The 27,339-nt window shown below is 37.5% G+C and overlaps 1 protein-coding gene across 15 annotated transcripts in view; it reads right to left on the bottom strand.

Annotated features, from left to right (window-relative positions):
* The window catches only part of LOC127786696 (uncharacterized), a 94,196-nt gene that overhangs the window by 56,062 nt on the left and 10,795 nt on the right, over positions 1-27,339 (bottom strand). For all 15 annotated transcript variants that reach the window (XR_008020048.1, XR_008020047.1, XR_008020046.1 and 12 more), the window contains 2 exons: positions 13,107-13,171; positions 12,771-12,887 (listed from right to left, as the gene is read on the bottom strand). Coding sequence is in view for 11 of the 15 variants with exons in the window: in XM_052314286.1 (XP_052170246.1) it covers positions 12,771-12,887; positions 13,107-13,171 (182 nt within the window). In the remaining 4 variants the exon portion in view is untranslated. The remainder of the gene's footprint in view (positions 1-12,770; positions 12,888-13,106; positions 13,172-27,339) is intronic.

Genomic DNA, 27,339 nt, shown 5'->3' with positions numbered 1-27,339 from the left:
ACATGCATATTTCTAGATCATATCAAGCTGTATATCACATGCATATCTCCATATAGATCACACACATATATCTCCATATAGATCACACATCTTCGGTCACCAACAGCATCAAATTTTAGTTTCAAAGGATATAGCCATGTATACCTAGTGTATGCATCAACAAAAATAATGTAATATCTATACCCTTCAATGGATACAACGGGAGAAGAACCCATAGATCTGAATAGACCAATTCTAATGGTTTCCTTGACATGATTTCACAATTAGCAAAAGGAAGCTAATGTAGTTTTCCAATTTTGCAAGAATCACAAAAATGAAAGAGCTAAATGAGAACATGGAACATGAATTTTATTCAAAATCAATTGAAGTACATTGAAAGAGAGATGCCCTAATCTTGCATGCCATTGTTGACACACATTATTGTTTTGGGCTACATTGACATTAGGAGAAAGTTCATGACAAAATGAATGTTGTCTTTTACAATTATTCAAAGAAAAATCACTACTAGCAAACAAATCAAGCTTGATGGATTAGGCCGAGTTGCTATTAGCAGCATGACCAAATGCTAGAGCCAGCTAATAAAGCCCGTCCTTAAGGTGTACTCGAAGAAGCACCAGCCCTGAACCCTTGTCCTTAATGAACAAGAATTAAAGTGAAATTCAACAACAACATTATCTTTTGTAAGCTGTAAAACACTAATGAGATTTTTCCTCATATGAGGAACATGAAGAGCATCAGGCAAGGAAATGATGAATGTAGGATTGGTTTGAGTATATAATTGACTAAGGCTAATATTAGAGATAGGAAATGATATGGTTTGTTGCTCCAGAATCAACAAACCATGAGGATTCTCCATGATAAGGAGGCAAAGAAGATTGGGATAGGTTTTATGAAGGTTGTGAAAAATTACCATAGTGAGCCCCTTGAACTGAACCTACTTCACTAAAGAAGGCTTCATTAGAATCACTAGAGAAAGCTATATATGCTCTTGGATCTAATTGAGCAACAATGCTAGGTCTCCCAAAATTTTGGCTAGAAGTTTGTTGAAAATTCCTATCAAATCTATGATAGCACTTATCAACAAAATGCCCCGGTTTACCACACAACTAATAGTAAATCCGCCTACCAGATTTTCTACCACGACCTCTTTCTCCTCTATTCATATAACTACCTCCTCTTGATACAAAACCACCTCTATTGGTCACAGATCCATTCACATTTCTCGGAAAATATGAAGCCATATTGACATGCATAGATGAAGATGACTCAAAATTAACAACAGATTGTGGCATATTCTTAGCAACTAATCTATGTTCACGCATCAACAACTAATATTGAACCTTCTCTAGATCTATGTCATCCATTTGATAAGTGATGAGACTAACAACAATCTCATAATCATTGATTTAGACAATTAAGAGCAAGCAGTAAATCTTTATCATTCAAAGGTTCTCCAATTGCAGCAAGAGCATGTCCTATAGTCTTGATTTTCATAATTTAGTCATTTATAGATAACGAATCCTTCTTAATTGATCTCAATTGCTACTTTAATTGAAAGGATTTAGTAATAGTTTGCCGAGAGTAGAGGTTTTCCAAAGAAGACCATACATTTGCAGATGATTCACAATGAATCACCTTGGCTAATACCTTTTTATCAATCATAGAGAGCAGCCATCCAAGTAGCAATTGGTCAGATTTGATCCAATTCATATACTCAGTATTAATCACAGGAGATCCAGACTCACCGGCTGCTGGATCTGCCACATACTTCACCAGAGGCGAGACTTGTTGAGGAATGGTAGAAGATCAAATGCTTTGATCATCACCAAGATCTGAGCTTTCCAGAAAATGTAATTGCTAGAATCCAACTTGATAGGGATAAAACTGAATGCTTTTGCCACTGCCGCAAAATTAGATTGCGAGGCGGATGACAAGGAAGAAGAAGAAAAAAAAACGAGGTAGAGAAAAGGAGGAACTAAGATCTGGATTACATGCCATTGACATAGGTCTAGGGCTCTGATACCATGAAGCAGAAAACCTAGGGCACGAAAAGAAAATCGTGAGAGAAAGAAGAAAGATCTCGCTGAATTTTATTGAAAATGAAATGTAAACCAAATTATAAGAGGGAAAAGGTGTAGCTGAGTTTTATATTCAGCTAGCCTTAATAACAGATTGTTGTTGCACTCTATAACAACCAAAACTGCCTAAGCAACAGCCTAACTAACAAACATTATTTACAACAATAGATCAACAACATAAGCATTACAATTGTCAACATCAGAACATAAGGAATGACTGCTACTCAAGCATTATGTTCTTCCACAATTTTCCCCTCCCTTGAAAATTTTCTTGTCCTCAAGAAAGGCAAGGAAGCTACACGACATAGGGAAATTGATTAAGCAAATCAGGTAAAATATTCCTAAGTATTATTGTCCAGGTGCAGATCGAACCATTGAACCAATACTTTTGTAAGAGGAAGATTGTTCTTGTAAATCACTCTCTTATCCAAAATGACAGAAGGTTCCACCTTGAAATCCCCATCTATAGTAAGAGGAGGTAAAGTAGGACTGGAAGGAGCAGTAGATCCAATGATCTTCTTCAATAAGAACACATATAAAACCGGATCCATATTAGAATCAAGTGGAAGTTGAAAATGATAGACAACAGGTCCAACCCTAGCAATGACAGGAAAGGGTCCAAAATACTTGGGAATTAAACTTAGAATGAGAAAAAAAAAAAATTGATGAGAATATTTAATCTTGAGATACACCAAATCTCCCACGGCAAATTCCTTTTCACTTCTTTTTATGTCTGAATACTGCTTCATTCGATTTTGGGCAATATCGACAATGCCAGTAAGTCCACTGCTCTTGTTTAATAAGTTGCAGTAATTCCTAGCGGGTCTGTAAATAGTTATCCACTGCTGCAACTGAAGAAGTATCCACAGTGGCAAGCAAAAGAGGAGGTTTAAAACCAAACAAGGCCTCAAATGGAGACATTTTCAGTGAGCTATGGTAACTAGAATTGTACCACCATTGAGCTAAAGCCAACCATTTATGCCAACTATTTGGTTTCAAGAAGCAAAAACACCTTAAGTAAGCCTCCACACATTGATTTACCTTCTCTGTTTGCCCATCTGTTTCAGAATGATAGGTTGTAGACATACGTAGCCCCAATTCCCATATTTTTAAACAAATCCTACCAAAATATACTAGTAAAAATTTTATCTCTTTTAGACACAATAAAGTGTGGAATTCCATGCAATTTCACCACTGAATCCATAAAAAATCTGGCTACTTCTTGGGCAGTAAAAGGATGAGAAAGACTCAAGAAGTGAGCAAATTTTGTTGAGTCTATCCACCACCACTAGAATTACATCCTTCCCTTCTGATTTTGGCAGTGCTTCTATGAAGTCCATAGAAAGACATGTCCAAGCCTACTCTAGAATTCTCAACGGTTGTAACAAACTGGGTGTAGCAACATTCTCATGTTTGCAACGTTGACAAATGTCACAGGCTAACATATAATCAATCACAGTCTGTTTTAGTTTGGCTAATAAAATAATTTTTTTACCTTATGGTTTGTGGATCTTATGCTCGAATGACCCCCAGGGGCGAACCATGTAGAGACTATAATATTTGAGTCCTAAGCTGATCATTATCTCCTGCCACAATTCTTCCCCGAAACCAGAGTAATCCATTACTTAGAATATAGCCTGGCTTGCTATTAGGACTGATAGAGAGCTAGTTTAAGAGATCATGTGCCCAAGCAATAGACTCATAACTAGCAATTACTTCTTGTAGCCAATCTGGAATTACTGAAGTAATGGCAGCACTAGAACCATCCTCAAACTTCCTGGACAATACATCAACAGCCAAATTTTCTTTCCCTTGGCAATACGGTATAATATAGTCTAGGCCCAACAACTTTGACATGACTTTCCGTTGTAACTGTGTATGAAGTCCTTGTTGAAGGAGAAATTTAAGGCTCTCATGATCAATCCTAATTATGAACTGATTTTCTTCCAACTAATGGCGCTATTTCTCCACAGCTACCAAAACTGATATTAATTCCTCATCATAGACACTAAGTCCCAATTGTTTTGGTGCTAAGGCCAAACTGAGGAAAGTTAATGGTTTCTCTTCCTGCATCAAAATTGTCCCTACTCCTTTATCACTTGCATCAGTTTCAAGAATAAAAGGTTTTGTGAAATCTAGCAAAGCCAAAACTAGAGCTTGTGTCATAACTTTTTTTATTTCAAGAAAGGCTACCCTGCTTGAGAATTCTAGTGAAATTCATCTTTCTTAAGCAACTCAATTAAGGGTTTACTTATAAGCCCATAATGCTGAATAAATTACCTATAGTAACCAGATAGTCCCAAAAACACACATAAAGACTTGATTGTAATTGATCTTGGTCATTCCACCATAGCTGCAATCTTCTTGGGGCCTGTACTCAGCCCTTCTCCCCAAATAATGTCCCAAATGCTCCACATGATTCTTAGCAAAAGTACATTTAGACTTCTCAAGATACAGTTGATTGAATCTAAGGACTTCAAATGTAGTCCTAAGGTGGTCAAAGTGTTCATCAAAAAGATTTACTATACACTAGGATATCATCAAAGGATACCAAGTATGAAATTTCTCAAATATGGATAGAAGACATGGTTCATCAGAGCTTGGAAAGTGGCAGGAGCATTGGTTAAACCAAAGGGCATGACTTTAGACCTTGGTGGGTTCTAAATGCAGTTTTAGGAATGTCTTCAAGTTTCATTCTAATTTAATAATATCCTGCCCTTATTAAGCTTGGTAAAAATGGTTTGCTCCCTTTAATTCATCAAGGTTTTCTTTAATTGGTATTGGGAATTTGTCTTTGATGCTAATAGCATTTAATTGACGGTAGTCAATACAAAACAGCCAAGTACCATCTATGCAAATGGGCTATGACTAGGCTGAATGATAGAATTGGTAAGCATTTCTTTGACCAATTTTTCAATTTCAGTTTTCTGAATTGGAGGGTATTTGTAGGAATGAATATTAATAGGTTCAACATTTGGTTTAAGGGGTATGGCATTATCAAATGGTTTCTCTGGAGGAAAGGTTTTAGACTCTACCAATAAGTCCTCAAATTCAACCAAAACTAAATGTAAATAGTATAAATTTTGAACCTCTTGTGAGTTTGGATCATATTGTTGTAAGCAGTCCGTGGTATCCACTGCTCTAGATAATCAGCCTCATTTAACTCTCCTGTCTCCACAGCATATATGGAAAACATTTGAGCCACCTGAGTCATTTTAGTCTTGAAAATTTTCTGTAATTTTTTCCCAGACATTAACTTGCAGGCTGCCATATCCAGGCTGCCTATTAGAGTCAATCTCTTCCCATCCTTCTCAAAAGTAACCTCCAGCTTGTCAAAGTCAAATATTATTGGACTGACTGTTCTCGTCCAATCCACTCCCAAAACTATATCACAGCCACCCAACTTCAATAGTCGTAAATCAATAATAAATTCTTGTCCTTGCATCCCCTAACAAAAATTAACACATTTAGATTTACTATACATCTTACTTTCATTTGCCACAGTAACTGATACGGGAAATGTGCGCTTCAATTTGCAATGTAAATCCTTGGCAGTATTTTCATACTGCTGTCAATAATAAAAGATTAGATCTTGTCCTTATTCTAGAACAAGACCAAATCAGTGATTGATTGATATTAGTTTTATATGTTTCCTAAACAAAATGTATCTTCTAGATTAGATTGTTGTTGTATCTTAGCTATATCTTTCCATTAATTATTGTGTTCCAAATTTGTATAAGGTTTCCAAAAGCATATTTGGAAGCTTTCTTGTTAGGAACTTCCTAATTTATGAAGGAAGTTTGTATATATATTTGGTTCTACCCGGGAATAAGATTAAGAGAAAACTTTCTTTCCCACATCTTTCTTGAAATGGTATCAGAGCCATAGGATCTTAGTCACGGTTTTTCCATTATTCGTGTGACTACCGTGGCCTTCTTTTTTCTTTCCTCAATCTTCTTTACAAGTCATCATGTCTACCACCCCAAACCCCATACTCAGGAGGAGAATTGCAGAACCTTCAAGTAGCTTACCGATTGAATGGTAAAAACTACTTGAAGTGATCTCAACTGATCCGCACCTTTCTAAAGGGAAAGGGAAAGCTCAGCCATTTACTAGGAATCGATCCTAAGGAGGGGGATTCAACATTTGCAACATGAGATGAGCAAGACTCCCTGGTGATGTCCTAGCTCTGGAACTCCATGGTTCCAAAGATCAGTGATACAATTATATTCTTGACAATAGCCAAGGACATTTGGGACGCAATAAACATTACTTAATTCCAAGGTTAGTGATGCAGCCTAGATCTATGAGATGAGGACTAAAGTGGCAGCAACCAAGCAAGATACAAAGTCTATCACAGAGTATGCAAACATGTTGCAGACTCTATGGCAAGAGTTGGATCACTAAAAATGTCAAAAGCCACTATATAATATCAACATGTTGTCAAAACAGTCGACTTTTTTTCTAAAGAAGTCGACTGTTTGCCCAAAGCCATAGTGTGCTTCAAATTTTTCGAAGAAAACTGTTGACCGGTTTGGTAAACTATCAACTATTTCTTCACTTACATGTTTAACAACTAGTTTTTTCAGGCCTTAAATGTCTCCAACGGCTCCATATAATAGCTAGTTAATTCAACCTCGAGAGAAACCTATAAATACTAGCCCAATGATGCACTAGAAAGGCTAATGAAGTGATAGAAGCTTATATGTGATATTATTCTTCTCACTAGTGCTTATACCATTATTGTTAAAATCGCGAGTTTGGAAGCATAAAACGAGTCAACTAGCAAATAGGATCGAGTTTTCATAGAATCGCCCTAGGATCACAAGTCGAATCGGTGAACTCGGTAAAATCGGACCAATTTTACCGAGTTCAGACTCGGCCTTGCTTTCCAAGTTAGAGACGGAAGTATATATATACTGTGCTACATGTTTTCCCATTTCGGTCCTTCTATGCAAACCCTAAACCCATTTTGCTCGCCAATCGCGTTCGCCTTTGTTGTGTGCAACGTGCTTAATCGATGCCACCATGCCGATGCTTACTGCAACAACGTCGACAAGGTTGATTGTTGGTGCAACGGTGCTCAATCGCGTTCCCCCTTGCTCTGTGCCCGATTGCTAGTGCAGTGATGTTGCGTTCGATTGATGGTGTTGCTCTGTGTTCATTCGTTCACCACTTCAATTCACCTTCAAACTTCAAAGCCTCAAAGCCCAAAGGCCAAAGGTATATTCTATATGTTCGCTAAATGCTAAGTGTTAAGTCTGATTTTTGTGCCTGTGTAATTGTAGTTAGTGTGATAGTGCTTGCTAAGTCTGATTGTATTTGTTTGAGTTTGCATCCAAGTGTTTGTATGCTAGACTCTATTGTCATTGTTGGGATTGGCCTGATTGGGGTTCTGATTTTAAGATGCAATTTTTAGTTAGAAATGTTACTGGGCAAGGTGTCATTGTTGGGATTGGCCTGATTGGGGTTATGGCTTGTTGTGGGCTTGATGAATGATGATGGTGAAGTTATGGGAAACAATTCAATGTTTGGATTCTTTGGAATGGTGCAATATCTAGTAAGACTATAAGTGTAAGAGCTACTCTTATTTTATTTTTACCAGATTCATTAGTAAACTTGGTATTTATAGGGCACAAAATAGAAGTTCCCCTAAGTTGAGTGGAAACCATGGTTACAGCTTGCTCTAATTGGCACTAAGATGGTTGTGGGTTTTCCTTCATTGGAAGCTAATTAATTAATTACTACGTGAATGGGTATTAATTACTAATTTACTATGTCTATGTGTTTATGTTTTAGCTAAAAGGACAATTATTGCAATTCGCAAAATCACTTTAAATTACTGTAGATTGGGTTTGAATTTCCATTATTATTTTAGCTAAAAGGAAATTAATTACTGTGTTTGAATTTCGATTATTGCAACCTAGGGAACAACCATAGGCCATTACATGCTGCAAAGTTGAATTATAGTTTGCAAATTATTTCTATCTTGCCCTTATTTCTAGTTTAAATTTATTTTGGATCACATTTCATAGGATTACTATTTACTAATAGTCAATAGAGAATGTCAACACCTGGGTCTTCAAAATCTGAAGTTATGAAAAAAAATGCAACAGGAAATAGGTATAATGTGGGATGGCAGTATGCCATTGATGTGGATAAGAACTCAAGAAAAGTCTAGTGTAAATTTTGTAATAAGATCTTTTTTGGAGGCAATTTTCGCCTTAAGCATCACTTAGCTTGTACTCGTAAAGATGTGGAGGCTTATGTAAGTGTGTTCCAGATGATGTTAAAAAGGAAATGTTGACAATTTTGGTGAAGAATGTTGAAACTACTGAAATAAAAAGAAAGATAATTTACGGTATTGATGATTTTGATAATGAGGGTGATCAGGCACAACACATTACATCAAAAGAAAAGGGTAAAAGTATTGGTTTGGATGCGTTTTTGAAAAGGGGGAAGTGTGCAAGTGCAACTGGAAGTACTCAAATAACAATTAATCATATGTTGAAAAAAGAATTAAGAGAAGAATGTTTCCAACAAATTGCTAGATTTTTTTATGCATGTGCCATTCCTTTTAATTGTGTAAGGCCTCCTGAGTTTGCAAAGATGCTTGAATTGGTAGGCAAATATGGATGTGGACTTAAACCTCCTTCCTATCATGAGATTAGAGTGAAATATTTGAGAAAAAAAGTAACACGCACCATGGAATTGCTTGAGGAGTACAGAGCTGAATGGAAAAAAACAGGTTGCTCAATTATGTCAGATGGGTGGACTAATAGCCCAAAGGACAGTTTTTTTTACCTCAATTGATAGATCTGATGCTTCTAAAACTGCTAACAAAGTGTTTGAGATGTTAGATTCAATAAGGGAGAAAGTAGGAGAGGAGAATGCAATGCAAGTTGTGACTGATAATGCTGCAAATTATAAAGTTGCAGGTGAGATGCTAAAGGAGAAAAGAAAAGGGTTGTATTGGATTCCATGTGTTGTCCACTGTATCGACTTGATACTAGAGGATTTTGAAAAGAAACTCAAAGTCCATTCTACTAACATTACAAAGGCTAGGAAGATATCAACCAACATCTATTCTAGAACTCTTCTTATTTCTATGTTGAGACATTTTACAAAAGGAAGAGACTTGATAAAACCAGTTGTTACTTGCTTTGAAACTGCATATCTGACTTTAGGTTGCCTTAGTGAACTAAAAGGTCCCTTGATGACAATGCTCACTTCACAGTCATGGCAGTCTAGTAGGTTTGCCTCTCAACAAGATGGAAAATGATTTCAACAAGCGGTGTTAGATTCCAGATTTTGGAAAAATATAATTTATTGTCTGAAGGCAGCATTTCCATTAGTAAAAGTTCTTCGATTGGTTGATTCAAATCAGAAACTGGCTACGGGCTTTCTTTATCAGGAGATGGATCGAGCTAGAGAGAAGATTGAAACAAATTTTAACAATGTAAAGAAAAAGTAAGTTACTAACTATATATGGTTTTATCATTTTACAATATTTGCATTCTTTTACATACATCTATTTATTTAATTTTATCATTGTTTTATGTAGCTTTGAGCCAATTTTGAAGATTGTTGATGAAAGATGGGAATTTCAATTGCATAGGCCATTACATGCTGCAGCGTATTACTTGAACCCTCATTATCATTTTAGTCCAAATTGGGGCTATTTAATTACATTGAAAGAATGGTTAGAGATCCAAATGAAAAGGAAAAAATAGATGTGCAAATTGAAATATTTAACGGTGCAAAAGGGGTATTTGGCATTGAATCTGCTAAGCATTCAAGGGATAAAAAGACTCCAGCAAAGTGATGGGACACCTATGGAGATGGATGTCCTAAATTGCAAAGGTTTTCCATTCAAGTGCTAACCTTGACATGCAACTCTTCTGGGTGTGAACGAAATTGGAGTGCATTTGAGATGGTAAGTAAAATATATTTAGTCATTATTTTAATTATGTTTTAAATATTGAACACCATGTTTTGATGCAAACTAACAATTGATTTGTGATAACTTTATAAATTATGTTTCAGGTTCACACAAAAACGAGGAAATCGTTTGCATCAAAAGAAAATGAATGACTTGGTTTTTGTAATGTATAATTTAAAATTGAAAGATAGACAATCCATAAAAGATGAAGCATTTTTTGGTGTTGATGAGCTATCTTCAGATAATGAATGGATAACAGAGGAGTCTAGCTATATTGATTCCTCTAACGGAAATGGTTTAGATATTCTTGATGGTGCACCGATGGAGAATGGGGAAAATGACATTGGTGAAGATTTGGAAAGTCATGACAATGATGGTGATGAAGGCCCATCAAATTCTTTAGGAGGTTCAGAATTGGGTAATGATATTTTTGCTGGCGGTTTTGAACTTGAAGATGACATTGATTTAGAAGATGATGGTGGTGGTGGTGGTCATTGCTTGGACTTGGATGAAGATTTAAATATTTCTACTAATGATTTATTTTAGTTTGTATTTTGTGCTTGTAATGACATACTGTAGAAGTTTAACAATGTTTGTTGTTTTTATGACTCAGTATTTTTATTTATATTTAAGAACAATGTTTGTTGATGATGATGGTAATGTTTGTTATTTGGAATTTTGATTATGGGTGGATGAATGATGGATTGATGATAAATAATGGATTTAATAATTAGAGATTTCATATTATTAGTATTTTTGAAATTGATAGATGAAAAAATTTTGAAATAGGTACATATATTTCATTTTATGATCTGGTTTTATGGACTCTCTTACGATCTCACTTAAAATCTCAATTTTAACAACCTTGGCTTATACTTTCAATTTTTCTCTCAACCAAGGCTATTTATCTTTTGTAATATCATGTAAAGCCTTGTTGCTTATTATAGAAAGATCTTTATAACTAAGAGTGTCAACTCTCAAATTATTCTCTTTGTACATTGTGTTGTATTTCCGAGCAGTTGTACTAGAGGGCATACTTTGGGTATAAGTAGAAGGTTGTAAATTCCTAACGATTTTACTAGAGGGCCTACTTGGTAAAGTAGGAGGTTATAGTGGATTTAGTAATCTCTAGTGGAGAGCAATAGTAGTAGAGTAGGCTGGGTTGAGCCGAACTACTCTAAATCTTTATGTCTCTTGCATTCTTGGTTTTTCCATTTTCTAGCTTACAATTCACTGTTTTGTTATTTATTGTTGAAAATCTCCACAAATTTTTAAAATTTATAAACACCCAATTCACCCCCCCTCCTCTTGGGTATGAGGTGCCATTGATTACACAAAACTAACAGTTGCATGTTAAAAAGGTACAATCAAGGCAAGGCAACCAACATAGGCTCTATTTGGTGAGGTGGTTAGGAAAACCAGCAAGCAAAAGTACATGGATTACTGAAGATGAGTTGAAGGAGACTGATCCAGACCTTTATAAGGAGGTTGTTAAAGTCTACTCAACGGAGTTGAGCCTTTGTATACCTGGAGAGATTGATGCGGGAGCACAATTGTTTACTATTATGTTATTTAATTTTCTGGTCTTCTATTACTTCAGATTGTTTTATTTTCTTTTATTTGTGATGACATTTGCCTAGCATGTGAATTTTAATGAAGTCATGTAATGGGCATCTGCTGCTATTTTATTTTATTTGGAGGGTCTAGATTAGTTTAATCCAATGGCCAGGATTTCTAGGCTCCTGAAACCCTAGTATATATTTTATTCTCTTTTGTAGGCCGTTTATTTTATAATCAGAGATTATGAGAGGTTTTTCCAGAAAACCCTAACCCTTGTTTGTTTCTTTAGTCTTCTATTGAAGCCTTCTTTGCTGTTAGTTTGCCATTAGATTTCTATTTTTCTCTTCATGTACTGCATCCTTCAGCAGAAAAGTAGAAAAGTCTGAAACCAAGACTGCATGCCACTTGTCAAAAGGAAAAAAAAGGGTGCTTATATGGCTTGTTTGGGTGACGTATGAATTGTCAAGTTTTCTATTCAGGTATTATGCTCCCATGTTTAATCATTTACAATAGTCAGTTTTCAGTCCTGAGACTTGGTTCATGTTGAGTGTTGGGGAGAAACAACGGCAACCACTCTATTGTGGAGGCAGGTGGGGACAAATGTCAATCCGCAAGTCCCCAAGTATGCTGAATAGGGAGAGATGGCCCCAAAGTTATGCCTGTGACTTGGGGCACACAAGGTACAATGGAAGAGGAGAGTTACTAAAGAGAGATACCAAGCAGATTCTCTAAATTGGGAATTAGCTTTGGAGAATTGTTGAGGAGACTATTTCTGGCCAAGGATGAAGACCATGTCTGTTATCTTGGCCATGGTAGTCACTCTTGAGAAGAGGCTTAAAAAACACTCAAGCAGTTCTCATGATACTTGTGCAAATAACAGAAGACGAGGTCTTACAATTTGGAACCTCAAGGGCTTTCCAAACTGTAGCCATGTTAAATGCATGTGGAAGGATACAAGGCATGAAGGATTCTCTGACCTAGAACTACAAGATAACAGAAAAAAAATAAACACGTAAGAAAGAGAAAAGGAGCTGTCTGCAAGCGTCCACAGCAATTACTTTAATTTCTTGGTATAGGAAATTCAGTTCAGAAATATAGTTTGTCATACAATAGTACTTTATCACATTATATTGTACTTAAAGAAATAATCAAGTCTGAAAGGGAGGATGAGGTCATAAGAGGTTCCTTACTGTTCCCCATATGCAGCCAGAGTCACCTCTTAAAGTGACAGTATCTTCAGGAGAGTTACCTTTGGTCTCAAGGAGCTGTCGCACTCTAGATTGGGTAAGACCATCAACATGATGCAACTGACATTTAGCACCCATAAAAGTCAGAACTTCATCATAACTTTAGAAAAAGAAATAGAGTTTAGTAGAATTGTATCACAATAATCATAAACAATTGTTTCAATATAGAACAAGAACCAGAATAAAAGATTTTACTCTTGATGCTAAATGCAACTCAAAACTTGTGAACTTAATTCCAAGGAAATATTAAAAGAACTTGGCTGAAAAGAGAAAACTCACATTCTTTCCTATTCCAATAGTTGGAAGATTGACCAAAACACCTAGATGACAAGCCAATCCAAAGCCTACACAATAGAAATTTTTTAGTTTAGAATTTCCGCCAGGAGAGTAACCAAAATTTATTAGATAGAACCATTGAAACAGTCAAATCTCACAAATTAGATAAATTGTGAGTGCAATCAATTTCTAAGTGCGGTTATAGTTGAACTGCCAAGTTGAAAATCTAAGTGTCAGCCTGAATGTTGGCAAGCACCAGGCTGAGCAGTAGGAAAAAGGAAAGCATTTAAGTTATAACACTTCAGGAGACAATTCTAAGAATGCGGCATCCCATATATGGGTTCAAACAAGTCCTATTATTTTTTACATATTTGAGAACTGCACACAATGCAAAGACTTGGTCACCTAAATACACATGAAACAAGTTCAACAAAATAACTTGCAAAAACATGTGACGATATCAAAAGAACAGTGTGAATTTCTGTTTAGCCTCTCCTTTAATTATTAAAAAAATTGTAGAGAAAAAGAATACTTCTCCTTTCTTAATAAATCCAATATACACAAGCAAGGTCCTCTTATAGAGGATAGGAACGACCCAAAAATAAACTATACAAATTTAGAAACAATAGACTCTATAAACATTCCATCTACAAACACTACCAAAAAAACATATACACATTTTTAGGAAAGCTATGGTATTAAGCAAGTTTCCTAAGTTTAACTTAGGAAACTTCTTAATCTATCAAGGCAGTGGCCTCCTTGATTGATCTGTTGCTCCTTGATTAGTCTACCGTCAACCGTATTGATATAGTAAGCTATTGTCATGCACATGAACACATAGATCCCCATATATCACGAACATACCAGCTCATATAATCCCACTATTCACAACACTCCCCCTCAAGTTGGGGAGTGGATGTCAATTATACCCAGACTAGAGTTTCAAATTGAGTACTAGGCAGTCCTTTGGTAACAATATTTGCTACTTGATGACTAGAGGGAACATAGGAAAGTTGGAGAAGACCATAATCCAATTTTTCATTAAGAAAGTGTCAGTCAATTTCAATATGTTTTGTCCTATCATGTTGTATAGAATTATAAACAATACTAATAGCCGATTGATTGTCCCCCAAAAGTTCAATAGGTCTTTGCACTGGAACTTTTAAATCTTCTAGGATAATCTGTAACCACAAAAGCTCATGCATACTGAGGGCCATGACTCGAAATTCCGCCTTAGCACTGGATCTAGCCACCACCCTTTTCTTCTTACTTCTCCAAGACACCAAATTCCCCCCTAGAAAGATGCAATACCCAGTTGTGGATCTCCTGTCCACAAGGGAACCACCATAGTTAGCATTTGTATATCTTTGGATCTTCAAACCAGCTCCTTGAGTAAATAAAATTCCCTTACCCGGTGTAACTTTAAGATAGCTTAGGATCTTTCTCACAAAATTATATGATCTTCGGTGGGGTTATGCATAAATCGACTCACTAGCCTGTGTGGGTGTAATTTTACGTAAGAATGTTTGGATGGAAGCTGATATTTTTATTTGAACATAGATATAACTTATTTATACAGGAATCTGTTAACTAAAAAGCTAGAAAATAGGCTTGATATCAGCCAAACTAACTTCCTAACATTATGCTAGCTAACTTCCTGAAGATCAGCAACTAATCCTAACTGTTTAACTAATTCAGCATCTTGAGTTAATAGAGTCAACAGTCTCCTCCTTAACTCTAATGCTGCATACACCAAGTTTCTTTCAAAGAAACTCAAATCTTCCTGTAGGAAGTGCTTTTGTTAGAACATCAGCACTTTGATCCTCAGTTTTGCAATAAACCAGCTGCACCTCTCCTTGTTTCTGTACCTCCCTTGGAAAGTAAAGCTTTATCTTGAAGTGTTTTGTTCTGCCATGAAACACCGGGTTGCTGGCAATAGAGATTGCAGCTTGATTGTCCACAAAGATAGTTGTACTTTTCTTCTGCTCGATCTGCAAATCAGTCATGAGTTTTCTAAGCCAAAGGGCCTGATTTGCTGCTAAAACAGCAGCTACATACTCTGCCTCAGCTGTGGATTGAGCTATGATTTCTTGTTTCCTTGAACACCATGAAAAAATCCCAGATCCAAAGCTAAAGCAATAGCCTAAAGTACTCTTCATATCATTAGCACATCCGGCCCATTCGCTATCTGAATAGCCTTGAAGACTGAATTTATCCACATGCTGAAATCTTATTCCAAAATCAACTGTGCCTTTGACATATCTGAGTATCCTTTTTGCTGCTTGAAAATGAATCTCACTTGTACAATGCATGTATCTTGATAGAAGACTTACAACATACACAATATCCGGCCTTGTAGCAGTGAGATACATTAAGCAGCCAATTAAGCTTCTGTACAACCCTTCATCAACTTTTCCAGCTCCATCTTCTTTGTTGAACTTCTCTTTTTGATTCATTGGGGTACTGGTTGGCTTGCAGTCCTTCATTTTGAATTTTTTGAGAATTTCCTTTGCATACTTTGATTGAGTCACAAAGATTGCATTCTGGTTCTGCTGTACTTGCATCCCAAGGAAAAAGGACTCCAAGATCTGTCATCTCGAAAGCTCTCTTCATTTCTTCTTTAAACCTGTCAATCAGTTGCTTACTACTCCCTGTGACAAGTAAATCATCAACATAGAGAGACACAACTAAAATATCCTAATGAGTCTTCTTAACATATAAAGTGAATTCACTTAGACTTTTTTCAAAGCCTAAGTTCATCAGATGTGCATCCATTCTGCTGTACCATGATCTTGGAGCATGTTTTAAACCATACAAGGCTTTTCTTAGTCGATACACCTTGTCTTCTTGCCCTTGAACCAAAAAACCTTCTGGTTGCTCTATATAAATTTCCTCCTCCAAGAATCCATTTAGAAAGGCTGACTTGACATCTATTTGGCAAACAATCCAACCCTTGTGTGCAGCAAGGGCCAGAAGCAGCCTTATAGTATCCAACCTAGCAACAGGAGCAAATGTTTCAAAGAAATCAACTCCAAAAATTTGAGCATACCCCTTAACAACCAGCCTTGCCTTATACTTGTTTACAGATCCATCTGGATTGAGTTTAGTTTTGTAAACCCACTTGACTCCTATAGGCTTCTTATTTTCTGGTTTGTCCACCAGCTCCCATGTCTGATTTTTTTCAATCATGTTGAGCTCCTCCTCCATGGCATGTATTCACTTCTGGTCTGCTGCAGCTTCTTCATATCCTGAAGGCTCCATTAAGGCTACATTGCACCTTGCATAGATGTCAGAAAGTGATCTGGTTCCTCTGACAGGATAATCATCTATATCTTCATTCTCCTCCTGAGACTTAAGTTGCACTTTGCTTTCCCAGTTCCACTTATCTGACTCAAAGAACTTCACATCCCTGCTTACAATAACTTTATTTCTTTGTGGTAAGTAAATCCTGTAAGCCTTTGATGTTGAGCTGTAGCCCACAAAGATTCCTGGTTTAGCCTTTTTATCCAGCTTATCTCTCTTAATCTGAGGGATGTAAGAAAAACACAAGCAACCAAATATTTTAAAGTTCTGCAGCTTTGGTTTGAATCCATACCATGCTTCAAATGGTGTTTTTCCAGGAAAAGCCTTTGATGGCAGTCTATTCAGTAGAAACACAGCTGTACCTGCTGCCTCAGCCCAAAACATCTTAGGTAGACCCTTGTCATGTAACAAACATCGAGCCATCTCCATTATTGTTCTGTTTTTCCACTCCATAACTCCATTTTGTTGTGGAGTGTAAGGTGCTGTCAATTGATGTTCAATCCCTGCATCTTCACAGAACTTGTTGAACATTTGAGATGTGTATTCAGTTCCATTATCAGATCTTAACATCTGGATTTTCCTTCCACTTTGAGTTTCTACCCAAGCTTTAAACTTGCAGAAGATATCAATAACCTCAGATTTGTATTGCATAAAATAAATCCAGCACATTCTTGTATGATCATCAATGAATGCAATATAGTACTTACTGCCATTCAAGGATGGTGTTCTCTGAGGTCCTCCCACATCTGTGTGCACCAATTGCAACATGTGTGTTGCTCTCCATGCTTTGTTCTTGTGGAAGGGCAGCCTTGTTTGCTTGCCATATTGGCAGACAACACATGCTGGTAAATCTTCTTCAATATCAGGCAGCCCATCTGCAAGCTTGTTTTTCTTCATGTAGATCAGGGCTTTGGAATGGAAATGCCCCAATCTCTTACGCCAGAGCATCGAGCCACTTTTTTCTTTGCGCATTGCAGCCTGCTCTTCTTCAAAATTCAAAGAAAAACTTCTGCCTCTCATCCAAATCTTGAATAGTTCTTTGCCTATTACATCTCTGATCATGCAGGCTTTGTCTTCAAATGAAAGCTTGTAACCTTTCTCCATCAACTGACCAACACTTAAGAGATTTTGATCAATTTCAAGAACAAACAAGACATCAGAGATGAGTATCAAACCTGAGTACCCTTCAATTGCAACTGTCCCTTTGCCTTTGACAGAAATACATGTTCCTTGCCAATTCTGACCTTGGAGATGTAGGTTGTGTCAAGATCTTTGAACAAACCTTGATCATAGGTCATATGATTTGTACATGCACTGTCTATCAGCCAGCTTTCTATGGAGCTTGAAATAGCAAAGCATGATACTACAAATAGCTGCTCTTCCTCAGGCTGTTCAATGGCAACCTTTGCCTCCCCCTGCTTCTGCTTACAAACCTTCTCCAAATGTCCTGACTGACAACATTTGTTGCAGTTTGCATCTGGTCTCCACCAACATTTGTTCTGTGAATGATTGGTCTTTTTGCAGTAAGAACATGGAGGAAAATCTGCAGGTGTTTTGCTGCTGCCACTTTTGTTGTTGAAGCCAGAAGATTTTCCTCCCTTGTTGTGGTTCTTGTTCTTCTTGTTTTTATCTCCATGACCATTGTGAGTTTTGACCAGCAAAAAGCCTTCAACAGTGCCTTCTTGCCTCATGAATCTTCTCTGTTCCTGAGCTTGAAGTGCACTTAATAATTCTTCCAATTTGATGCTTGACAGATCCTTTGAGTTTTCTAGAGAAGTTATAGTAGCCTCAAATTTTTCAGGAAGTGTTACTAGAATTTTCTGAACAATTCTTAAATCAGGAAAGTCAGTATCAGTACTAAGGAATCTAACCTTGTTGGCAATACCAACTAGCTTGTCTGCATATTCCTTAATGGTTTCTGTCTCCTTCATCCTCTGCATCTCGAATTCTCGAACTAGATTCAGGACTTGCATGCCCTTAATCTTCTCACTTCCTTCATACTCTTCTTTTAGGAAATCCCAGATTGCTTTTGCTGTCTTCAATGTCATTATTCTGTTGAAAATGACGGTAGAAACAGCTGTGAACAGGACTGACCTGGCTTTAGATTTCTTCAGCCTCTTTTCTTTATGATTCTTCAGCTGTGCCAGAGTTGGATTTTCTGGCAGTGCAGGTATTGCATAGTCTACTTCCACAGCTTCCCATAGATCATTGACTTCAAGACAGGCTTCCATCTTGACAGCCCACATCTGGTAATTTGCACCATCAAAAATTGGTGGTGCAATAGCTGTAAAAGGTGTTTCAGACTCCATCCAGACTTGATTATAGATTCTGGTTTTTGGTATTTTGTGTTGGGTGTTGTATTTAGTGTTTTAACTTGCACAGCTCCCGTAGGACAACCTGGCTCTGATACCAATTTTGTAGGTGTAATTTTACGTAAGAATGTTTGGATGGAAGCTGATATTTTTATTTGAACATAGATATAACTTATTTATACAGGAATCTGTTAACTAAAAAGCTAGAAAATAGGCTTGATATCAGCCAAACTAACTTCCTAACATTATGCTAGCTAACTTTCCGAAGATCAGCAACTAATCCTAACTGTTTAACTAATTCAGCATCTTGAATTAACTGAGTCAACAGCCTGACAACAAATGCTATGTGAAGTCTAGTTTGAGAAAGATAAATTAGTCTTCCTACTAAACGTTGAAATCTCCCTTTATCCACTGTCTTTCCACTAGAATTCCCCTGCAATTTTGTGTTTGGATCTACGGGTATTCTTTGTAACACCCCGCTCCAATCGAGCTGACGTTAGTTCAGGATTTCTGGAACACACATACATTCATCCCGATACACATAAATCAATTCCCAACAATCCCGTTGTACCTTCTCAGCATATCAAACATAATAATCAATAAGATAAGACAGGCAATATCATCATAAATGCGGAAGCAAGATTGAAAGCTCAAATAATACATATCCGAAAATTCCTTATTTATAACCAAGTAATTGTATCAATGTTCAACATGACATCATCAAAACGTAATACATAGAGACTCATCTCTCAGAAGTAATAACTAAACACTTCGACATAGTCAAAAGATATGCTAAAGATCTAATATATAAGTAGCCGCTACATCTCGAAAATCTCATTTCCCTTGGTACCGCTGTTTTCACCTAGAACGTTTGAATATTCCAAGGACAAAGTCCAAATTAGATGTTAAATCATCTAAGTGAGAGTTCAAAAACATTTTTATGAATATATGCAAAATCATGAAACAAACCGACATATCCCAACATGTCCTGGCCCAAGAAAATCCCACAACACTTAAACCCATATCACGAGAAAAAAGCAATCTCTCTAAAAGCAACATAACCACATCAACACATTGACATAACACTGTCCTAGCTTAAGAGTCGATACCTCTCCCTGACACAACGGAAAACCATCGTTACCACTTCCAACATGGAAATGTCAACATCAACATAGGAACCCGAGAAATCACTCCACTATCATGTCAGGGATTACGTTTCCACTCAAAAGCATTCCGAATCATGTCAACACAAACCTTGGCCACAAGAAGATCAACACTATCCTTAGGAATCCACGTCACCCTCGAAAACAATGTTATCGCTCAAAGAAACCTAGGGTGGTGTCCACTCTCAGCCCCACCACCTAAGCCGATCTGGGGTGGTGTCCACTCTCAGCCCTTGTCATAAATGGGCATTCTTCCTTGGCACGCTTCCCTAGTACCATCACTCAAGTGCCATAGCACAGGTTGACATCCCACATGGGCAAACAAATACCCTAGTGTAACTTCCCTGACAAACCTACCTAACACGGAATCCAAGGCAGTCATCCTGACAAGCACAACGGCACAAGATACCCCTATACATTATTTCAGCAAACACCCTTGGGGAATTACGGTTACATTATTAGGGTAACATCCCACATGGATAACACATAAACATGCCAATGCCACATACCATGATTCGATGTATCATATAAAACGACATTTCCACGCACATAATTTAATATACAAAATTCAATACACGCGAATAAAACAATTTTGGGACGAACTTCCCACATGAAACCAACCATCCTCAGATTAAATCATTCACATGCAACAAAATCATTTGTATGAAATCATATCAAGTTTGGGGTCAAAACACTCACATTAAACCAAGTTTCAAGATAGAACCACTCACCTCAAATGTAACTTAGAATACCTCGATTTTCATGCACAACCTCGATTCTCTTGCCAAGCCTCAAACAACCATACTATTACTCAATCTCGACTCTCAACGATCCCTGAACATCATATTTATTCAAAGGAATATCAACAAAAAAATTTCCACAATTTCCTCATAATTTCCTCTATTTTCTACTTATTTTTCCCTCGATAATTCCAGAATAAATACCTCCTCAAACTTTTTTTCAAATTTTCCAACACCATAATTCATAAAATAATTTTTCAAAAATAATAAAAAAAATTCAGAAAATACTAATGGCTCACATGCCCTCACGCACTCTGCGCGTGTTCTGCAAGTGAAGACTGCCGCGTGCACCTCACGCGCCGGTCATCTTCTCCGGCTCTGGTCGCCGGCGATTACTCCAATGCCCGATCTGGTCTCACCCCTTTGAAGTACTCTTCAAGTCAATCTCAATGGTGCCCTTCTTAGCTTGAAAACACTATCGGAAATGCCCCAAATGGCTAGTTACAAGTCCAGCTCCGACGAGATTCGCGATTTTCCAGCCACCTCTCAAAACCCCCTTAAACCGACACTAAAATGCTTCAAACTCTCCATAAATGATCCTTGTCACCTCAAGAACAAAAGCACTCTATCCAATCCTTTAAAAACAACCCAAAACTCGAGCAATTTGTGTGCCAAATCCTTGAAACCCTCGGCCCTATTTATACCCAAAACTTGGCAACCCTCAACCAATCAATAACCATAACTTGGCCCCCAAGTTTCCTAGGCCACAAAAGACCTCCCCCAAGCACGACCTCTATCATCCCATTGTCGGAAACCCTAATTTTCAACTGTGGCAGTGCAGCAGCCAATTTGCAGTGTTCATACTGCACTTTGCTAAATTACACTTTGGCCCCCCAATTTCTTCGAATTTCATTTTGGTCCTTTCCTTGAAGCCTCTGAGTATTTTAACAATTCCCTTAAGACCCATAAGTTCTAAACTTCTCATTTCATCCCCGAAATTCAGAAATAACATTTTTTCGACCTCCCTCGAGCAAAATTAAGAGTTACACTTAAGCCTGAATGTATGATTTGATAGCTAATCCTCTTATTTGAACCCAAAACCACTTCAGGATTGTTCTACTTGCAAAATCAGAGTCTTCTCAGGGTTCCGTTGACTATCCGAAAGTCTCCTATGACAATTCAATTTTTCAGTCTGAATCACAGTTGTACCAAAAACTATTTCTAATCCGACTTCTCTCGATGCCATAAGTCACCTCTCAAAATGCTCGTCAATCCTATATTATTTTCTTTAGATATTTACACTCCAAGGCATTCCTTACAGTTGATTCGGTCACTTATAACTATGAGAAATTACATTATAACCCCAAATCCTCTGAAATTTTTACTTACACCCCAATGGAAATTACACTTAAGTCCTCAAAAAATTCCCAAGTGTTACATCCTTGCTCCTTTTCCCCCTAGCAAACCAGTTTCAACAAGTAAGTCTAGCACATATTTTCGTTCGGACAAGAAAATCCCTTCCTGTGAGTAAGCTACTTCAATGCCTAAGAAATATTTCAGTGGTCCAAGATCCTTTATTTCAAATTCAGGAGCCAAATTATGTCTTAGAAGACCCTGTTCATCTAAATCATTAACAGTTACTACAATATCATCAACATAGACAAGTATGGCAATTACCTTCTCTCCTATGTGCTTAATGAAGAGAGTATGATCTCCTCTACTTTGGTGATGACCCATAGATGTCATAGCCTTCGAGAATCTACCAAACCAGGCCCGTGGGGATTGCTTGAGCCCATACAAGTCCTTTTTTAGTTTACACACTTGCCCATGCCCTACTCCCTCATGCTAAAATCTTGGTGGTATTTCCATGAAAACTTCTTCCTCTAAATTTCCATGTAAAAAAAAAAAACATTTTTAACATCAAGTTGTTGTAACTTCCACCCATAATTGGCTACCAATGCTAGAAGAGCCCAGACAGTAGTCATTTTGGCTACAAAAACAAATGTTTCAAGGTAGTCTATGCCATAGGATTGTGCTTGGCAACAAGACGTGCCTTATACTTGTCAAGTGTACCATCGACTTTGTATTTCACATTAAAGATCCACTTGCAGCCTACTGGTTTTATCCCCTTGGGTCTAGATACCAATTCCCAGGTATAATTATTTTTAAGAGCTCTCATCTCCTCTAACATGGCCACCTTCCATTTGAGATCTTTCAAAGTCTCTACCACTGATTTAAGAATAACAATTGCATCCAATGAAGTGAGGAAGCCTCTATGGTTTGGTGACAGACGATGGTAGGATAAATAATTAGCCAATGGGTGTTTTGTACAAATTCTAACCCCTTTCCGAATAGCAAAGGGTAGGTCTAAAGTAGGTTTAGTCTGAGGAAGTGATGGGTTATAAGTGCTAGGAGAATCCTCATGATGTGCTACTTCCAAACTAGGATCGGGGGTTAATGTTGGTGTTGGTTGTGGCTCATCAATGGGCTATCTTTTCTTGTACACATAAGAAGAACCCTTGTATCTAATAGGAGATAACAGCTTAGTTTCTGTATGTTCCTTGATGGGAAAAACAGAATGCATCGAAGAAGCATGCATAAGGAAAGTAGAAAGAATAGAATCAGCAAGCTGATTAGATTGACTAGGACCCGATGGTGTTGTTTCAAGGATAGGGACTAGATGCTCAAGTTCTAAATCAGCATGTCTAAGAAATTCCTCTTGATGTCTAGATGGAGAAGGACCAAAGAATGATTGGGATTCAATAGAGGTCACATCTTTTGAGACATAGAACTTGCAAGTGGTAGGGTGATAATATTTATAGCCCTTTTGAGTAGAAAAATACCCAAGAAAAACACATCTAAGAGCCCTAGGATCTAATTTGTCCTTATTTACCTTAGGTATGTGGACAAAACAGACACACCCAACACTCTTAAGAGGTAAGGGAGTATGAAGATTAAGATCAGGAAAAAAAATGCTAAATGTTAGAAAGGGTTTTGATTATTAAGCACCCTAGAGGGAACCCTATTGATAACATAGGTGGTTGTTAACACAGCTTCACCCCAAAAATGTGTTGGGACATGGTGATGATGGAGAAAGGTTCGGGTGCATAGTTGTTAAAGGCACGCCTAGGCGCAAGGTGCCTTAAGCCGCAAGTTTGGCACCTCGCCTAGGCAATTTCAACGAGGCCCTCGCTTTGCACGGTGAGGCGCCGAGGCGTGAGGCGCGCCTAAGCGTGCCTCATGAAACCTAAGTTTTAATTAAAACCTGGACAGCCCAATTCTCCTCACTCCTCCCAACTCCAGTCGTGCCTGCATCCTCTCCAGCTCGCCCGATCTTCCTCTTCCTCTCCCTCTCCTCTCCAACCCCAACCGCGCCGGCCCGCCTCTTCTCTTCCTCTCCTCTCCAGCCGCGCCCGCATCCTATCTTCCTCTCCAACCCGGCCCGATCTTCTTCTTCCTCTCCTCTCCAACCGCAACCCCCTCCTCTCTTCCTCTCCTCTCCAGCTTGGCCTGATCTTCCTCTTCCTTTCCTCTCCAGCCACGCCTACCTCCTCTCTTCCTCTCCTCTCCAACTGCGCCCTCTTCCTCTATTCTCTTCTGCTCACACTCTTCTCCTTTCTTCCTTTCCTCTCTTCTCCTCTGCTCTTCAAACTGTTAAGCAGCCCGCTGCCCACCGAAAGTAGCTGCCAATCTCGGTTCTAGGCTTCCAGCCTCCCCTCTTCTTGGTTCCAACCTACCCTTGTGAGTTCTTTACTTGTTTTTTATTTGATTATTTCTTGCATTCTTGCTTAATTTCTCTTGCTGGTTGCTGCTCTCTCTTTATAGTTTATATGGTTGTTGTTTTCTTGTTTTCTTTATAGTTTATCAATGTCGTCGACAACTTCCAAAACTGACTCGGCATGAAATTATTTTGAAGCTGATCCTAATGATAGAAATATCACCACATGTAAATTTTGTCGTAAAGTAACAAAAGGTGGTATATTTCGGGCGAAACAACATCTTGTGGGTGGTTTTAGGAATACTAAAGCTTATCCAAAATGTCCTCCATCAGTAAAAGAAGAGATTGGAGAGTACATGCAAAAGAAGAAAAATAACAAGGATGAGCGAAATATGGCACCATTAGATAATGATTTTCAATTTGGTGAAGGGTATGATGATGATGATGAGCCGCTGCCTCAAAATAGAAAAAGACCCAATGTATTTACCGAAAGTGAAAGTGGTACCGGTAGTGTTGGTAGTGTCAAAAGGCCAACACAAAATGGTCCACTTGATGTTTTTCTTAAAGACTCAAAAGTTAATGTGTTGAAAAGCAAGGCCAAAGGAAAGCAAACAAGGTTGGCTAAGAATGATTTTGCAAAAAAAGATTTAAGAGCTCAAGTTTGTAAAAGCTTTGCACGATGGATGTATGATGCAGGCATTCCATTCAATGCAGTGACATGATAGTTTTAAAGTCTTTATAGAAGCAGTTGGTCAGTATGATCCGGGTGTGAAGCCACCTAGTTACCATGAAATCAGGGTTCCCCTTCTCAAACAAGAGGTGGAAGCCACTCGTGCAATGATGAAAGATCATGAAGAGGCGTGGGCCAAATATGGATGTTCCATTTTGTCAGATGGCTGAAAAGACAAGAGGGAAAGGACATTGATTAACTTTTTAGTCAATTCTCCTAAAGGAAGTATGTTTTTGGAGTCTGTTAACGGTTTTAGCTATTCAAAGACTAGGGAAAAGATGTTTCAATTATTAAGTAAATGTGTGGAAAAGATTGGAGTAAGAAATGTGGTGCAAGTGGTCACCGATAGTGCTTCAAATAATGTTTTAGCAGGTATGAAATTCATTTTTGTAATTTGTATTATGTTTATAAATAGAACAATTTGAATATTCATTAGATATTTATTTTTTACTAATATCTTGTTAATTTCACTCTAAATAATAACAAAAAGATTTTTGGAGGCAAAATATCCTACGTTTGTTTGGACACCATGTACAGCGCATTGCTTGGATTTAATGTTGGAAGATATTTTCAAGTTGCCTAATATGAAAAAGACATTTGAGAGAGCTATTATGGTGAATAGCTACATCTATACTCATTCGGGTCTAGTAAACATGCTTAGAAAGTTTACTGACAAGAAAGAGTTGTTGAGGCCTGTAAAAACACAGTTTGCAACTGCCTTTATCACTTTGGGCAAGATGCATAGTCTGAAAAGCAACCTTAGAATGATGTTTACCTCCAAGGAGTGGATAACAAGCAAGTGGGTAAAAGAAACGGGGCTAAAAAGGTTGTAGAAGTGATTTTGATGCCTTCATTTTGGAACAATGTTGTATATGCTTTAAAGGTGGCTGGTCCATTAGTGCGTGTACTGCGCTTAGTAGATGGTGAGAAGAAGCCGACTATGGGATACATATATGAGGCCATGGATAGGGTCAAAGAAGCGATTGCTAACTCTTTTAATGGGGATGAAAATAAGTATGCACCCATTTTTCAGATCATTGATAATCAATGGGATGTTCAACTTCATCGCCCCATGCATGCTGCTGGTCAGTACTTGAACCCAGAATATTTCTACAAGGCTGAACGTATAGATCTTGAGATCATGACTAGCTTATATGAATGCATTAGAAAGTTAAATCCAGATGTAAAGGTTTAAGACCAAATTGATGTTGAGCTTTCGATGTATAACAAGGCAGATGGGTTCTTTGGAAACTATATGGCTATTAGAAAGAGAGCTGAGAAATCACTAGGTACATATATATATATTACATTATATATATAATCATTCTAGATAATAGATAATAATTAACCCATAAATTTTATTGGACAGCTGAATGGTGGGCTTCATATGGAATCTCAACACCCACGTTGCAAAAATTTACAATTAAAATTCTTAACTTGACTTGTAGTTTATCTGGGTGTGAACGTAATTGGAGTGTGTTTGAAAATGTAAGTGCATTGTACATATAACACTTACAATTTTTATTAGTAGTTGGTTTGTTTCATGTAGCTTATTCTTAGTATGTTTTTGCATAAATTGTTGCAGCTTCATACTAAACGAAGAAACAGGCTTGATCAACTTCGTTTAAATGACTTGGTGTTTGTGAAATACAATAGAGCATTAAGGCATCGGTATCAAATGTGTGATACCATTGACCCTATCATATTGACCCACATTGATGAAAGCAATGAATGGTTGACTGGAAAACTTGATGAGCAGAATGATAAAGATGATGAAACTGTTTTTCTAGATGATGTTGGGGGTGGGTTGACATGAAGTAATGTCACTGCAACTGCAGGAGTTGGAGAGCCTAGTTATCGATTTAGAATTAAACAAACTCGATCACAATCGGGTTCAACTTTGGCTTCAACTTCAAAGCAGCGAGTAACTCAGGAGATTGAAGAGGAGGAGGAAAGTGAGGCAGAGACCGAAGATGATGAAGACTTGGAAGAGGGAGAAGAATTGGGAGATGAAGAAGAAGATGAAGGGGTGATTGAAGGGGATGATGAAGATATTGACCTTGATGTTGATGATCTCCTTGATGATGATTGATTAAAAAACTTCTTTATATTGATTGTGAACTTGTAGTGTTTATGCGTTTGTTTAGAACTTTGCATTATAATTGGTACTTGTTTGAGTTTGAGACTTTAAGTTTGAACTTTGATGATGTTTCTAGTTTAGAATTTGCATGATAAATGAATCAACATTGATGTTGTTAGTTTATAGAATT

Source organism: Diospyros lotus, chromosome 12, assembly GCF_014633365.1.
Source record: "Diospyros lotus cultivar Yz01 chromosome 12, ASM1463336v1, whole genome shotgun sequence".
NCBI lineage: Eukaryota > Viridiplantae > Streptophyta > Magnoliopsida > Ericales > Ebenaceae > Diospyros > Diospyros lotus.
Note: the sequence above shows the minus strand (reverse complement) of the source record. Positions and strands in the feature narration are given on the sequence as shown.